This window comes from Corvus kubaryi, unplaced genomic scaffold (genome assembly GCF_017639235.1).
Source record: "Corvus kubaryi isolate FWS band 111438036 unplaced genomic scaffold, C.kubaryi_AGA036_p1.0 69, whole genome shotgun sequence".
NCBI classification, from domain to species: Eukaryota; Metazoa; Chordata; class Aves; order Passeriformes; family Corvidae; genus Corvus; species Corvus kubaryi.
Window position 1 is genome coordinate 8256638 of NW_024582057.1, and position 14441 is coordinate 8271078.

Below are 14441 nucleotides of genomic sequence, written 5' to 3' on the forward strand. Positions count from 1 at the left end.
TTTATTCAAAGCTGAGTGTGGGAAGGAAATCTGATACAATGAGCCTGGGGCAATCCCTCTGTTCATTATCTCTCCCCTCCCATGACCACAGTCTTCTTTTCGTCATTCTTTCTCACTCTCCCACCTTCTATACATTTTTCTCTTGCTACAAGAGGGTGGTAAATATAGGAGCTTTTTTTGAAGTACCTGAAACTGTTCCCTGAGCAGGGATGATCTAACACCACACACAATGCAACTCATGCATAGGAAACAGCACATAAGATTCATGTTGTCATTTATATACTATAAGCAATCTAAGTATTGATGCACAAACAAAAATACAATTAGTGGAGAAACTGCTTGCAGTGTGCATTTGTCTTCAAAGTCAGTAGCAGAACTTACAGCAGAGACAACCTCCCTAAGATCCTCTGACCTTAAGAGTACAGCTTGACTGTACCTAGGCAAGGTGAAGTCTACACCAGGCTCTGCCAGGTGGTCTCCTAGACAGCATTAACTCTACCCACAGCTCTTATCTTTGTACCATCACAGGTACGGCAAAGCACCACTTAACAGGAGTTTGAATTTGAAACAAAAAATAATGTAGAAAAACTTAGATACTGCTAAGAGAAGGTTAAAAGTCATTCATTTCTCCAGGTGTGGGTATGGGTGTATATCTTCACAATTTTAGCTGTAGCTGTGATGTGTACAAAGTCTACTACTGTTGTAATCAGAACACGTGAAATCCGCTTTCATGAATTGCAGCTGGATTCTTTCCAAGGAGCTTGGTTTCCTTTTAATATTGGGTTATTAATTAGCTCAGTAATTCATTCTAGTTTTATTTGGAACAAATCAGCAAGTGTTGCCATATTTCAACTCCTCTGTAAGTGGCAGGAGTTTCTTGAAAGAGGTCTTTCACCGCAGAGAAGTGAGCATACCCCATGGGAGGATGGCTTCTACTTGCGAAGATCCCTCTATTCCCAGCCTACTTGCTGGCTTCCATAGAAGGAAGATGTGAAGAAACATGATCTTTCTCTTTTCCGAAGTTATTACAAAGCAATCGGAGACTTTCCATCTATTCAGCAAAAAAATTGAGCTCTTACCCCTGTTTTAACAGGATACATTAATATTTGAAACCAATGAAGCTACATATTCATCTTGGCTGTGAGAGACTCTTGAACAAACTCACACATTTTTCAGGGTTGAGTCTAGATAAACTTTGAATCCCAGTGGATGTTTTTGGGTGGTCTGGTTTGGTATTGCACAGATATCCTTAGCGCAGCAATTTACATGGAGATATGAGATGCTGGAGGCGTTGTAATGCCAGTTCCCTTTTTATTGTTCTTCACCGTCTTGTCAGATTTTACCAAATCAAAGAATTCTGGTACTTAACAGGAAAAAAGTTTTCACACATGGTATTTGTAAAGACAGCAAGGAAGAAATTTAAGGAATATTTAAGCTTTGGCAATTACAAGGTCATTTTAATTATGTATGTGACAGCAGCATTTGAGGGATATTCCACTGTGCTCACCTCTCTGTGTGTGCAACTACAGGTGTGTTAGCCTGCTGAGTTACCCTTGGCTTGAAACAGAGATGTGCTTGGAGAGGACTGGAAAGGCAGTGTTCTTTCCCTGACAAGTTTTGTGCACTGTCACTGAGCCCATTGAATTATGCTCTTTGCTGCAGAAGTGCCCACAAACCAGCCACAAGCAGACCCCACTGTACAGAGCACTCTGTGTGCACAGAGGGGTGGAAAGTGTTCTCTACAGCATAGAGATAATGCATTTCACATAAGGAATAAAAGCCTGTTACTAAAAACTTAAGACTTGATTTGAATGAAAAATGAAACTTTCATTGCTACAGGAAGCAGGTTTTTTCCCAAGGTAGGATGTCGTATCTTTTTCCCTTTAAAATCTATTGACCAAAAGGAAATCTTCACTGGTCTTTCCTCTTTTTGCCCTAGAATGTTTTTTCTTCCCTTATGGGAATGTTACTTGGAAGATAAAAGCTCACTGGGAAACGGAAGGGAAAAAGTAATATCTGTACTACTTCTAACTGTGCACCATCTGCTTTTATATCCGGAGGAGTTTTCTCACCACCTATACATTACCACAGCCTCATTTTTCTTTTTGTATCCTCATGGGCTTAAAATTAGAGGAGGCCTGACCAGGGGCTATCCTGCCTGTGCTTATTCAGGCACAGTGGTGGTGTGCAGTGTTTGGCATGGTTCTCTCTTGTAGGGCGGGCATCCCCATTCTGTCTGTCTGCCTGTCTCTGCCTTCCCCAGACCTGTGTCAGGGTTAATGCTGAACCCCAGAGACAGGGAATTATTAATGCAAAAGTCACCCCTTAGTCTGAGTGGCACCTCCTTCTCTAGTGAATGCATGTGTTGTTTAAAGCACCCAAAATATAGCAGCCCATTGGCTCTGAATCCCTGCAGGTCCCCTTTCACAGTGTTCATTAAATATCTATCCAGAGTGCGTGGCATAAATCTTTTAAAACGAGGGTGCCCTGGGGGCCAAATGTGTGACAGCCTTTCACAAAGAGGCTCACTAATTGCTTCTGATTAAATCGCCGGCACTTCTGCTGGCCCTCAGTGCATGCTTTCAGCCAGCACTGCGGTGTTCTGGGCTCTCTCCGACATGGTGATGCCACCTGAGCAATTCAGGTCCTCTGAGATGGAATGGGTTGTTCAGGGCATCACCCTAATTTCCACTGATTGCATCTGACATCACAGGGGGATCAGGGGAGGAAAAGGAGCTAGGGGCTTTTGCCTTTACAGTTATATCTACATGTTACACGTATCCATAAATATGCACGTGTGTGTGTGTTTATATATATGCACATGTGTATGGGGTTACAATTGTATTTATGAGAGGTTAATAAACAGCACCCAATGTTTGCTTAGACTCTGTGTATGTAAGCACATGGAGGGCTTGTTTTAAAGTTGACACAAGTGAAAGGAGCAAGATGCTTTCCGGGGCTTGTGCCTCTGGGTGTGCAGTGCTTCAGACGAGCTGTCTCCCTTTGATCTGAGGGAGGGGGTGCAGGGCAGGCAGAGCTTTATTATGACCTAAAAAGCACCAAGTACATTTCTTGGTCCTCCATTTAGTTTTCTTCCATGCTTGTCTTTTCTGTTTGATAAGCTAGGCTGCAACCAACTCAAGTTTCCCGTGTCAAATTCTTGTTAGCAGTATGCAGTTCTGCTGAGAATGTGCTCAAATCCAGGGCTCAGTGCATTTATTCACTCATCCAACAGCATGATGGTAATGGTGAAAAAATCCTCCTTGGAGGAGCACCTCACGTGGGACCAGCGCTTGCAGAGAGAGGGGCTGCCCTGCTGTCTCAGTGAGCTGGGAAGCATTTAATAGACCTGAAACAAGGTGTTAGGCTGTTAAGTCTTTGTTCCTGCTTCTTTGAGGATCATCATCCATCTGGAGGTTGCAAACTGAGCTTTTGAAACAGCTGCTGTTGGAATATTGTTTGCCAGTTGGTAAATTAAGAGATGTGCAGATTTCCAACTATTTAATTTCTTCTCTGTTCTTACTTTAAGTAGCTACAATGTTGTTAAAAATTCACTAACAAATACAGATGCAGATCCCTTTCAACTAAAGCATCAAAGAAAATGAGCTCCTCTGATACATCTCACACCAGTTTTTGTTTCAGCTCCTCTCATACACTCCTGTCAAAAAGATGCCAGTAATGATTTAGATCCTGCTAAGAGAAAAGGTGCCAGCTGTTGAGAAGAGCAGAGGTGTTACGTTTGCAAAACATTGCTATGACTGATTGTGCATTTCCTTTAGAGAAAGCCACTTTTTTGGAACAAGAAAGAGTTTTGTGAAAAAACAAATATTTATATGGGTTTGGAGAGTATCTTAAGGGGGGTAGGAAATTCTAGACTGGAGGTGCATGAGAATTTTTTTATAGAGGGCAATTAACATATATAGAAATGTTTGTCATGATAAAGCTTTTTAATCACTTTTTAATTTCATTTAAATTAAGTCATCTTAATACTGAAATTAGTGTGTTCTGTATCTACTCATTTCTCATGCTCTTTGTCACTGCTGATTGGGTTTCCAGGGGCATTCTCCTTGTGTTGTTTCATAATGCTGTTATTCACATACTGGAACTGTCACCAAAAGTCACTGTTGACTGGGAGCTGCAGAGATGCTGCTTGTTTCCTCTGGAAGTAGGATAAATGGCAACTGCAGTACCTAAAATGTGATTTAACATTTCTTTGGGTTTATTACTTTGTGAATGGCAGGCAGCATGGTGTGTTAAAGGTTTCTTACACAGCAAGCCTTCTGTTTTGTAAGATGTTGTTTGTCTTGTGCAATGTAAAATTTGGCAAATACAGATGCCATGGCAGGAGCAGAGGAATGACACGTGCTTCTTTCTCTGCCACTGAAGCTCCTTGGGAGACAGCTTGCAACCAGGGCATGGTTGCAGACATCTCTGCATCCCACACACTGGCCAGGCAGCCTCTGCTCAGGGTCTCCTGTCCCTGGAGAAGTCAAGGTCACCCTTGACCTGCCCTTTTCAGCTGCATATGCATCATGCCCGGGAAGTCCACAGCTCCTGCAATTGAGGTAATGAGGATTAAGCAAACACCCTGCATTGAACCCAACCTGGCTCCGTGTTTGTGGTCCAAACCCTCCACCTGTGGGTAGCTACAGACTGTCTACAACTCAGAGGAGAGCTTCTCCTAAAATATCCTGACCCAGTTGAGCAGTACCAGGCTTGAAATAGGGATGGTGTGTTGCTCATTTGTGCCTTACAGGAGTGAGTCAGGCATGTGGAAAGTAAAGAGAGGGAAAGTTGCACCTTGTGTTTTAGTTGGATTGTGCATGAGAGGTGTAGCCATATTTACTTTTTTCATGCTATGCCTCTCTGTGAGGCCCCATAGTGTATCTAAAGGGTATTTTGCCTGGCATCAGGCAAATTTTAGCACTATCCTGGTCCTTGCACACCAAATGAACATCTGATCTAATTTTGGTAAGAAAGAAATCTGTTCTGAGTACATATTTCCCCATCAAGATGGCTCCATCCAGTAGATCCAGGCTATCCACTGAGGTCAGAAATTAAGTGTGCCCCTGCACGTCTGGTGAGGTGTCATGCTGGCTGCCTGCCTTGGTGCCAGCCTGACGGCTCCATCAGCTCAGCTTATGTCAGTGCACAGGCGACTGATTTGACACATTTTAAATGTGTTAATTAAATGGTGGGCTAGCATGTGTTTGAAAGAACTCTCACCAAACCGATGATGTGTAGAAAAGTACCTTTGAAGGAGCACCTGTGTCACTTCACAGATGTATTTTAGAGTAACTTCGGTCCTGATGTGCTGTTGGGGGAAAATAATACTATTTTCTTACTCGGCCATTGGAGGTTCAGTCTATTACTGTTCTCTTTGCTTGGAAGTGGATTGGATTTCTCCAGAGAGGATATTAGATTTTTCCTTCCCTTTCACTCTGTCTCTGTCCTGTGCTTACATCAATTGGTGGTTGTCTGTGCACTGCTGTGTGTGTGATAACCTTTACTTCCACGAGTTACTTCATTTGCTGTTCCCTAATAAACTGTATTTACATGTGATGCTTCTTTCCTCCTGGTGACAGCAAAGGCAATCAAGATGATGTGTTCCTTGTCTAAACTCAGCCAGGAGTGAGTGCTGGCTTAGCCTGGGCCGTTTCAGCCAGGACTGAATCACAAGTGTGGTGATTGAGAGATGAGAAGTGTATGTAGCCCACAGGTAGGGCTTGCAGCTCTTAGAAATTTGTGTCTAGTAACCAAGGGGAAATTTGTGTATATAAGCAAATATGCTGGATTTTATTTTCCTGTCCCCCTAGCAGCCAGCTGCGACCTTGTCTGGGAGTTATTGATAGTTTTTGCTGCAAATTTATCTGATCAGCTAGCCAAAAGCTGGCTTTGGGGCCATGTTATTCTAGGAGTATTGAGATGATTTGTTTACAGCAGAGGGCAAATCCCACAGAGAGTGTTGGAAGAAGACAAGGTCCCAGAGGTTTGAGAGAGCTTGGTGGGAATTAGGAAACACAGCAGCAGCAGGGACAGGGTGACCTCCCAGCAGTCTTCAAGATCACTGTGACAGAGGTTCCTCGTGCCAAAGGGGTGACCTCAGGGAGCATGGAGGTGGTGGGACGTGCTGGAGGTGCTGAACAGCTTGGGAAACTAAATTCTCTTAGAGATTTTTTTTTTATTTCCTTTTGTGCTCTGATGAAAAGCAGAGTCCAAAATGCAAAATTCTTTCTCAGGGTCACATCCTGCACTTGATTTTTGGCTGAGCAGAGCAACTGCTGGGGCTGAGGCAAACACAGCCCTGGTGCTGTAGTATGTTACTGTCACTGGGAATTTCTGGTGTCCCACATTTTACACCTAAAGCTGTGTTGCTGGAGAATTCTTCTCAAATTATGAGTGTCTTTCACCTGAGTCTCATTATTTTCCTCCCTTTTGGAGCAGAGGAACATCTTAGAGGGGTGCTTAAATTAAGGGTATTGGGTGTGCAGTAATATGGGGGAAACTGTCAGAAATTGGGGGATTTTGTTTGGGGGTTTTTTAATAAAATGTGCAAATGTGAATTTGAATCTAGAATCAGACTGTCTCCTTGGGGATTTTTTCAGTGTGAATGCTGTTGGCCAGACTTCAGATGCTTTGTCTTGGCCATTTTCTCTAAGGGATACTCCTATATAATTACAGTCTTGGTGGCTCACAGATGGAAACTGGGCAAAGAGAGAAAACTGGAAAGGCACAAAAAGCTGCTACCTTGTGGTTTCAAATGCAGCTAACACTTGGGCTGCAGAACAAGAATTGCTTTGTGTTTTGGGTCTGGAGATGGGCGAGTGAATGGTAGAGAATTGTTCAGGCAGTGCAGTGTGGCCTCTTTTTCCTCTTGACACGTTGTTTGCAAATGACTTAACTTCTTTATTTTTGTCTTTAAATAAAACTGTTTGCCTTTCATCCTTGTGCAAATATTCTAAGAATAAATGTCAGCCTTTTAAGACAAATGAGAGGGTTTTGGAAATCTGAAACAGATCATTACCAGTGTGCAAGTGGAAGATCAAGTGAGAAAGGACAGGATGTGGCTCTTAGTCTCTCCATGGCAGTGACAGCTTACCTGGTGGGATTTGGAGGAGGTGGGCTACGCAGTGCCATGCTGTGTGGCAACATGAGCTGATGTTAACCTAGTGATACTGCAGTTCTTTCCAGTCTCCTGTCTGTATGTTCATAGACTGCTTCTTCCACAGCTGCAGGTGGAGAGGATGGGACAGAAAAGCCAGCTGGAAAGGGGAGAGGATAACATTTCAGATGTCAGGCTGTGGCATATTTAAGTGATTTTATCTCCATTTCCCATCTTCTTTTACAGAAGAGGCTGCCTGAAAAACTGTTGTAAAGGATGATATCAGCCCAGTTTATCCATCCCAGTGCCAGGGAGAGAAGCTGTTAGCAAAGACAGTTTGCCCTTTCTGATGCAAAGTCCTTGTACCTCTTGTCTCCAGTGCTGGTGCATTCGCATTGTTTAACCTGGTGTCCGACCTGTGGTTTTATCATGCCTCTCTCTGCTGGTGCCCAGGGCAGTGACCTTCTGCACAAGGCAGTGGGGCTGAGTCCCCGGGGCACTGCAGAGGTTTTTCATTCGCTCCCTCACTCACACCCCAACAAGTCTGAGAGCTCATGGGCATAACATGTCTGGCCCCAGGACCCGGTTTCCACACTTCCCAGCCAAAGGTATATGCTGTGCAGTGAGTCTCGTGTGTTCAGTGTCTGTGCCTGTGATGCCTGTGGGGCCCAGGTCTGGAAAATACCTGGGGTAAGACGGCTGCCCTCAGGCTGGGTTGTGTGTGGAGTAATTTTGCCACAGGGGTTGTCTGGGTCCAGCTTGTTTGTCCACTGTTGCTTAGTGCCTATTGACTGTGAGAGAGCCTGTCCCATGTGTCCTGAGCATGCCTGATTTCACTGCCCAAGTACTGCAGGACTGCTTTGCATGCATGTTTTAACTTGCCTGTACGATCACTTGCCAGGGACTTAGGGAAATTAGGTCTCTGAGTTGGATCTGCTGCTCTGACTGAGCTGCATAGAGTAGAAATGCTGGGCAAGGAAGCAGAATCCTTTACATGCGTGTCTCCTTGCCCACACAAAATTTTGCAAGTAGAGCAAATGGATGTATCTGGGAGTTTCTGGTATTGATGATAATTTCCATGATTAGCGTGTATGACAAGGGCTTGCTCCATGCTCCACGAAGTAACTGAGATGGAAACTTTTTCATTGATTCAGGAAGCTGGATCTTGCTTGCTCGATTTGCCATGGGTGGGTAAAGCTGATCTCAGTCTTGTAGTGATTTTGTCTGAGCTGGTAGTTTTATCACGTGAACAGGGTGGAAATTGTTGCGGCCACAGAGGCCTCGTGCCTGGGTGCATGGAGGCCTCAGTGTGAGCATCAACTGGATGCCTTTCCTGCTGCTAGGGCACAGCTGCTGTGGAGAGTGGCTTTGCTGCAGAGGTGGGAAAGGGTTGACTGATAGATGCTTGCTAAAAACTGCAGTGCTGAATCTTTTTTTATACAAAATTGAAGCCAGATATGTTGGAAAGTCAGTAGGCTGTCCTAATACCTAGAACATTTCAACAGAGAGGTGATATTTCACATGCTGCTGCTGTTGCTTGAAAGTCAAGCTACAGCAGAGATTATTTTTTTGTCATCTCCAGCTTTTTTAGAGGAAAGGGCAGAAATTGATCATATGCATGTGATAATCCAGAGAAGAAAATAGATGCTAAACAATCTCTGAAGCCATATCCTTTCTATACAATGAATAACTGCTGCATGTGGAGTTTTTTACTGCGCACCAGTGATTTAAAAAATATACTTCTATTATGTGGACACCTCTTCCTGACTTTATATAAAAGTTGATATCTTGGTTATTTTTATTTTTACCTGATACTAACCTGAGCAATGCAATTGAAATGACAAAGCCTTACGTATCTAATGCAGACTTCCCATTTCTGTAGCAACAGAACTCAACCTTGTACTTAATGAAGGAATATTGGAGTGTGACTTTAAGGTTTAAAAAACAAACAGAAGCAGTTTTATTTCGAGATTAGAGAAATAAAACGGAAGTGATCTCTTTGCATAGAACAAAAAAAATTGCCTAGGCTTGAGGTACTTCATTAGTAAGAATGAAACCATATTAATGTCATAAGGAGCTCTGTGTTTTAATCTTGTTTACCAAATTAAAATGTAAAAGCCTTTTATAGCATACAAGAGTCTTTGAGGGCTTTTTCTCCCCATTTTGTTTCCAAAGCTGCTGTGTTTGTGGTTAGGCTAATGAAAATTTGGGCTGCCTGACAACAGATATATTTTCCTTTTGTATTGGCAAAAATCCATTGGTAGTTTTTGTATTGGCTGTAAAGAAAGGGAGCACGTGTTGTGTTTAATCCTACATTTGATCTACAAGGTAGTTCCTGGTCGGTTAGTTTAAATCTGTGTTACAGTGATATATGCTGACAAGCTGCAGATTAGAGAGTGAATGGAGAAGCAGCTGTCATCTCTTTCTATTTTCCTACAGTTTTTCAGTTGCTATTTTAATAACCATTGAATTCTAGTTTAAAACAACCATAGGGAACACCCCATAGAAAAACAACAATGCCGACAGCAACATATCACGAATGTTTACAAGCCTCTTTCTGTATCAGCATTCCAATAAGTGCTACGCAACATTTGTGGCAGGTTTATTGAGCTAAAGAATTAGTCTGTGCAAGCGGATGTGGGCAAATGGGAAATATGAAATAGAGGCTTCTATTGCAATCTTACTGGTGAAAAAATTTCCACAAGCCAGTCCAATTTTTGTGTTTGCTGTTTCTTCTGTGACTTTTTAAATTTTTGTTGGTAGGCTGTGATTCTGATAAATTCATTTTCTGACTGAATAAAAGATAGCCAGAATTCAGGGTTTAAGGAAACATTTTATCTACTAAACTGAGTTTTATCTACTCTCTTGTCACAAGACAGCTGAGGCAACCAAAGATGCCAGTGATGATGGTAAACTGCCCCATAGCAAAAGGAAGGATGGAGGGCAGGATAAGACAGATGGGAGGTTGGCTTGTTTGAAAGTTGATCAAGATAAGCTATTGGGAAAAGCAAACCCAGAAACAACACGCTCAGCAAAATCCAGCTTGGAATTGGCTGAGTCGGAGCATATTAAGCTGTGGGCAGGTGGCATCCCGTATGAGCTGAGAGCCTGCATCCTGCTGAGAGCTGTGCTCTTCTGCCTCCCAGCAAACTGTTTGGAAAGGCAGGTGGTGTCTCTGAGAAGTGTGAAAAGGCATGACCCAAGATCTTTGGCTTGTGTTTAACTCTACATTCCCTTTTAAAAATAAATACCTTATTACTTGGTAAAATGCTTCCCTAGGCAGAGACTGAAGGAACTCTGGCAATGAGGATACAGCAGGTATATGGAAATGGCAATGTTTGCACCCCAGACACCTGTTAATGGGCTTCTCTAGAGCCTAAATATGGGAGGAAGCAAAATTTATTTGATTTTGCATAACTTTGACCGAAGCTCCTGAAGGACATGAACTCCCTGGAAGTTTCTTAGAAATGTTTTGAGGGTGTCTTTGCTGGTGGGGGGCTGATTGTCTGTGTGCTCTGTGTTTCAGGGATAGAGCTGTGTCCTCCCGGGCACCGGTTCATGATCACCATGGTGGCGAGCTTCATCGAGATGGCAGGGCAGTTCCTCATGCCGGGGCTGGCTGCCCTCTGCAGGGACTGGCAGGTCCTCCAGGCCGTCATCATCTGTCCCTTCCTGCTGATGCTGTTCTACTGGGTGTAAGTATTTCTTCCTCCTGCCAGGTCAAAGACAGCGAGCTCCTGACGCTCGACTTGGGAGATGCTCCGCTCTTGGGAAATGTGTGTGCTTCACAATACATATGAGCCTTTCCCTCTGTTCTTCCATTCACCTTCTGCAAAGGCTTGACTTTGAAATAAGAAAGAGTAACTTTATAATCTGCTGTAGTGTGCACATATACTACATCCTGCAGCACGGTGGGCATGTGGGAGATAGTCCCCTTTCACTAAGGTGAAGTTGCATTTTGTTATTATTCTGGCTGTCACTTCCCCTTTAAAGGCTAAAATAGTTCTTGAGAGGATGCATCCCAGCCTAGCTGTTGTCAGATTGTGACTGCATGGCTGTATTTTCCCTTAATACCTATGTTGTGGTTCTGGACTGACACTGTTTGGTGTCTTTGATCCAAGAAAAGTTACAAATAACATCTGTCAGCCCTGGAACAAGCACACTTGGATGTTTTGTGTGCGTGAGGTAATCAGCCCTGAACTAGACTTGATTTTGCCCAAATTAGCACATGCTCTGCTGAAGTCTGGATGGCTGGGCTGTGCCAGGCAGTGGCTCAGGATTGTTCCTACAAGGAATTCCCTGCTCCCAACTGGTCCCACTCCTCTCTGCCTGTGGCACTGTGGTGTTGGTATGGCTATCCTGGGAGAAGTAGGATGGCTTTCACCTTGGGAATAGTGCCATGTCCATCCCCACCGTGAGTTTATAAACATTCCAAAAACTATTTATTTGTTGTTCTGTCTTAATAGTGACATGCAGTGGTGGCATAAGACAACAGAGACTTATGAGAGCAGTGTTGTACAAAACCATAACAATAAGAGCATGCTAGATCATTAATTTGAGAAATAACACTAGCAAGTCTAAAATATTTAGTTGTTGTGCACTGAGAAAAATGAAGAAAAAGGCCACTACTCTGTGCAGGACCAAGCTTGTTATGTACCATGGTGAGCTAGGCTGCTAGTTGTAATGCCTGACAAGTTACAACATGTAAAAACTTGTTACAGTATGCAAGAACTTTTAACAGTTATATTTTTGTGTTAACTTCTTACAGAGCCCTCCCCTGTTGATGGTGGTAACCCTCAGTGGGGATTTCACTGCTTATTCCCAAGGTAGACATGCCTCAGCATGGGCAAAATGCAGCACTCAGGAGAGTTACAAGTCCCTTGCAAGATAATGGCAGCAGAGGTGGGGGTGTTACCCCTGTATTCCAACATACAACATTTAAATAGCCTCATCTTGATAGTGTTAATCTTGATGAATAATGAAGAGTGGTTTTGTTCACCTGTGATGCTGTTCTCCCCTCCCATACCTGCAGTATGTTATGCACATGCTGGTCTGCTCCAAAGCCTCCTGTTGTGATGCCCTCCAGCTGAAGTGCCTGATGTCCACCACTGGATAAAACCCAATATCAAGCATGATGTTTATAGATATTTGTGTCCATAAGGATGGTACAGTAGTATGGAGATGCCTAATGAACATGGGGGATGGCATGGAGAGCAGACATCCCTCCCTCTTCTGGAGGCCACACATTTTCAGGTGGCTTTGGCAGGGTCGCGTACATTCCTGTTGAGAGGTCGTTCCTGGGTGACATTGAAAGCAACAGGAAATGCTAACATTTATTTTGTAATCTGCAAGAGCTCTGTGGCTTTTTAGCTGGGCAGGGCAGGCAAACCAAGCAAATGAGTCCCCCTCATATTGTGGGACATAGCAGCTAGATAAATAGTGGTAATAGCCAGAGGATCGGGATTAACGCAGCCCAGGATTTTTCCATTTGCAGAAATGAACCTTGGTTGGGATGCCTATGTAATTATATTGTCAGTACAGTATGTGCTTTTCTCTTAGGCTTTTCACTTCCATCTGTTGCATATTCTCTGGAAAGTGTTACCATTTTATTACCTCTCTCTTTCCTTCTGAATGGAACGTGCGCCCCCAGCATGTGTTACAGATAAAGGAAGAAAACTGATTGGTAATAAAAGAAGAACTGGAAAACTGCACTGCTTGTTAATTCTGCATCGTGTACCCAAAGCAGTGAGTCCAATAACAGATTGCAAATAGCCCCTGCACTGCCTCCTTCTTCCTCTCTTCTCTCCTTGCTTCCATCTCCTGCTGTGAGAGTGCTGTTTGCCCCTCCAGGCTGGGGCTTAGCCCTCTTCCCACCTAGGGTTTTGCTCTTCTTTAGGCCACATGCCCATGGCAGGCTATACAGTCCCCAGAAGTTGCATGGCTGAATGGATTGGGAAGCTGGGCACGCATGGGGGGAAAGGGAGAGGCAGCAGATTTGTCTAGGAGGGATGGGCAGATGGGCTTGGATACAAAGGTATGGAGCAGACGTCACTACTGGGCTCTTAGGTCATTCTGGAAGGGCAGAAAGGCTCCCATGTAAGCCCGACATGGGCACAGGGGTTTGTGACAAGTGTATAAAGATAAGTTAATAGAAGTTAGACTCCTTTCAGGTGTGCGTGTATTAGAGCCGTAAGGGAAGGGGAGCTCCAGTTATACAGAGACCTTATTTCCTCTCCCTTGGATGAAGGCAGCTCCAGACAGGACGATGCCATGAATGTCAGCAAAGGTATCAATAATTTGAAATAAACTCCTGCTTCCCTCTGATGAAAACTGGAGAAATGGGAAGAGGTGGTTGGTTCTTTTCTGGTGCTTTTAGACAGGATTTACCCTCACCAAGACAAAAAGTTGCAAAAACTGGGCTTGTTGCCCTGGGACAGACCCCTAATTGACAACACATTACAATCTTTCCATGGGTGTCCATTTTCCATCCATCTGCACAGAATCACAGTTCTCCTTCCAGCTACATGTGGTACCTTCCTGGTGTTTGTCTGTCAAGGATTCTTCTCTCCTCTTAGGATTTCTGAATCTTAGGATCCTTTTTCTCCAGTCTGCCTTCCACTCATCCCCCTCTCCTCTCCCAAGCAGCAGCAACTGTGGAACAAGAGATGAATGTATAACCCTACCCACCCCCTTTTCTTTTCCTCAGCTGTAAAAGCATGGCCTTTTCCTTGCTGATGGAGGAGGTAGCAGACCATCAACCAGCTATGTGAGGAAAATACTGAAAACCAGAGTTCAGCAGGAAGGAGTGCATGCATTGGCTGTGGTTCACCAGGGACAAACTGCCTGCACACCTTGAGCAGGAACGTTGAGGGAGCTTGGTGTACACCTCCAAGGGAGAGAGGAAACAAAGGATGGAGTGGCACAAAGGGGTTGTGGCCATGCTCTGTTTAAAACAATGCAGCTGATGGGAACTGTAAACCAAAGGAATGACCCAAAAGGTGACCAAAAGCTAAACTTCACCACATTAGCTTGAAAATATGTACTACTTTTCACACCGCCACCTTTACTAATGATTGAAGTCACCCGAATTCCAACCTAAACATGAAATGACATCAACTGTAAGTTTACCTTTTCCTTTCCCTCAAAGAAAACATTATAAATGTAGCTTAACTGAGGAAGGAGGTCAGAGGAGACTTCACCTTTGTATCCTGGGACCATCGATGGGCTGTACCTGTCTTCTCTCTTATCGCATGTTGTGTAAGACTCAAACACTCAGCAATACCAAGTGTTTCTTCAGGAAATTCAAAGAGCAAGCTTGTGTTTGTGATCATACTTTTAG

At 43.8% G+C, this 14441-nt stretch overlaps 1 protein-coding gene across 1 annotated transcript in view; it reads left to right on the forward strand.

Moving 5' to 3' along the window:
• Positions 1-14441, forward strand: part of SLC22A23 (solute carrier family 22 member 23) — a 110856-nt gene that overhangs the window by 64773 nt on the left and 31642 nt on the right. The window contains 1 exon segment of the mRNA XM_042049205.1: positions 10629-10797. Within this exon segment, the coding sequence (XP_041905139.1) occupies positions 10629-10797 (169 nt within the window).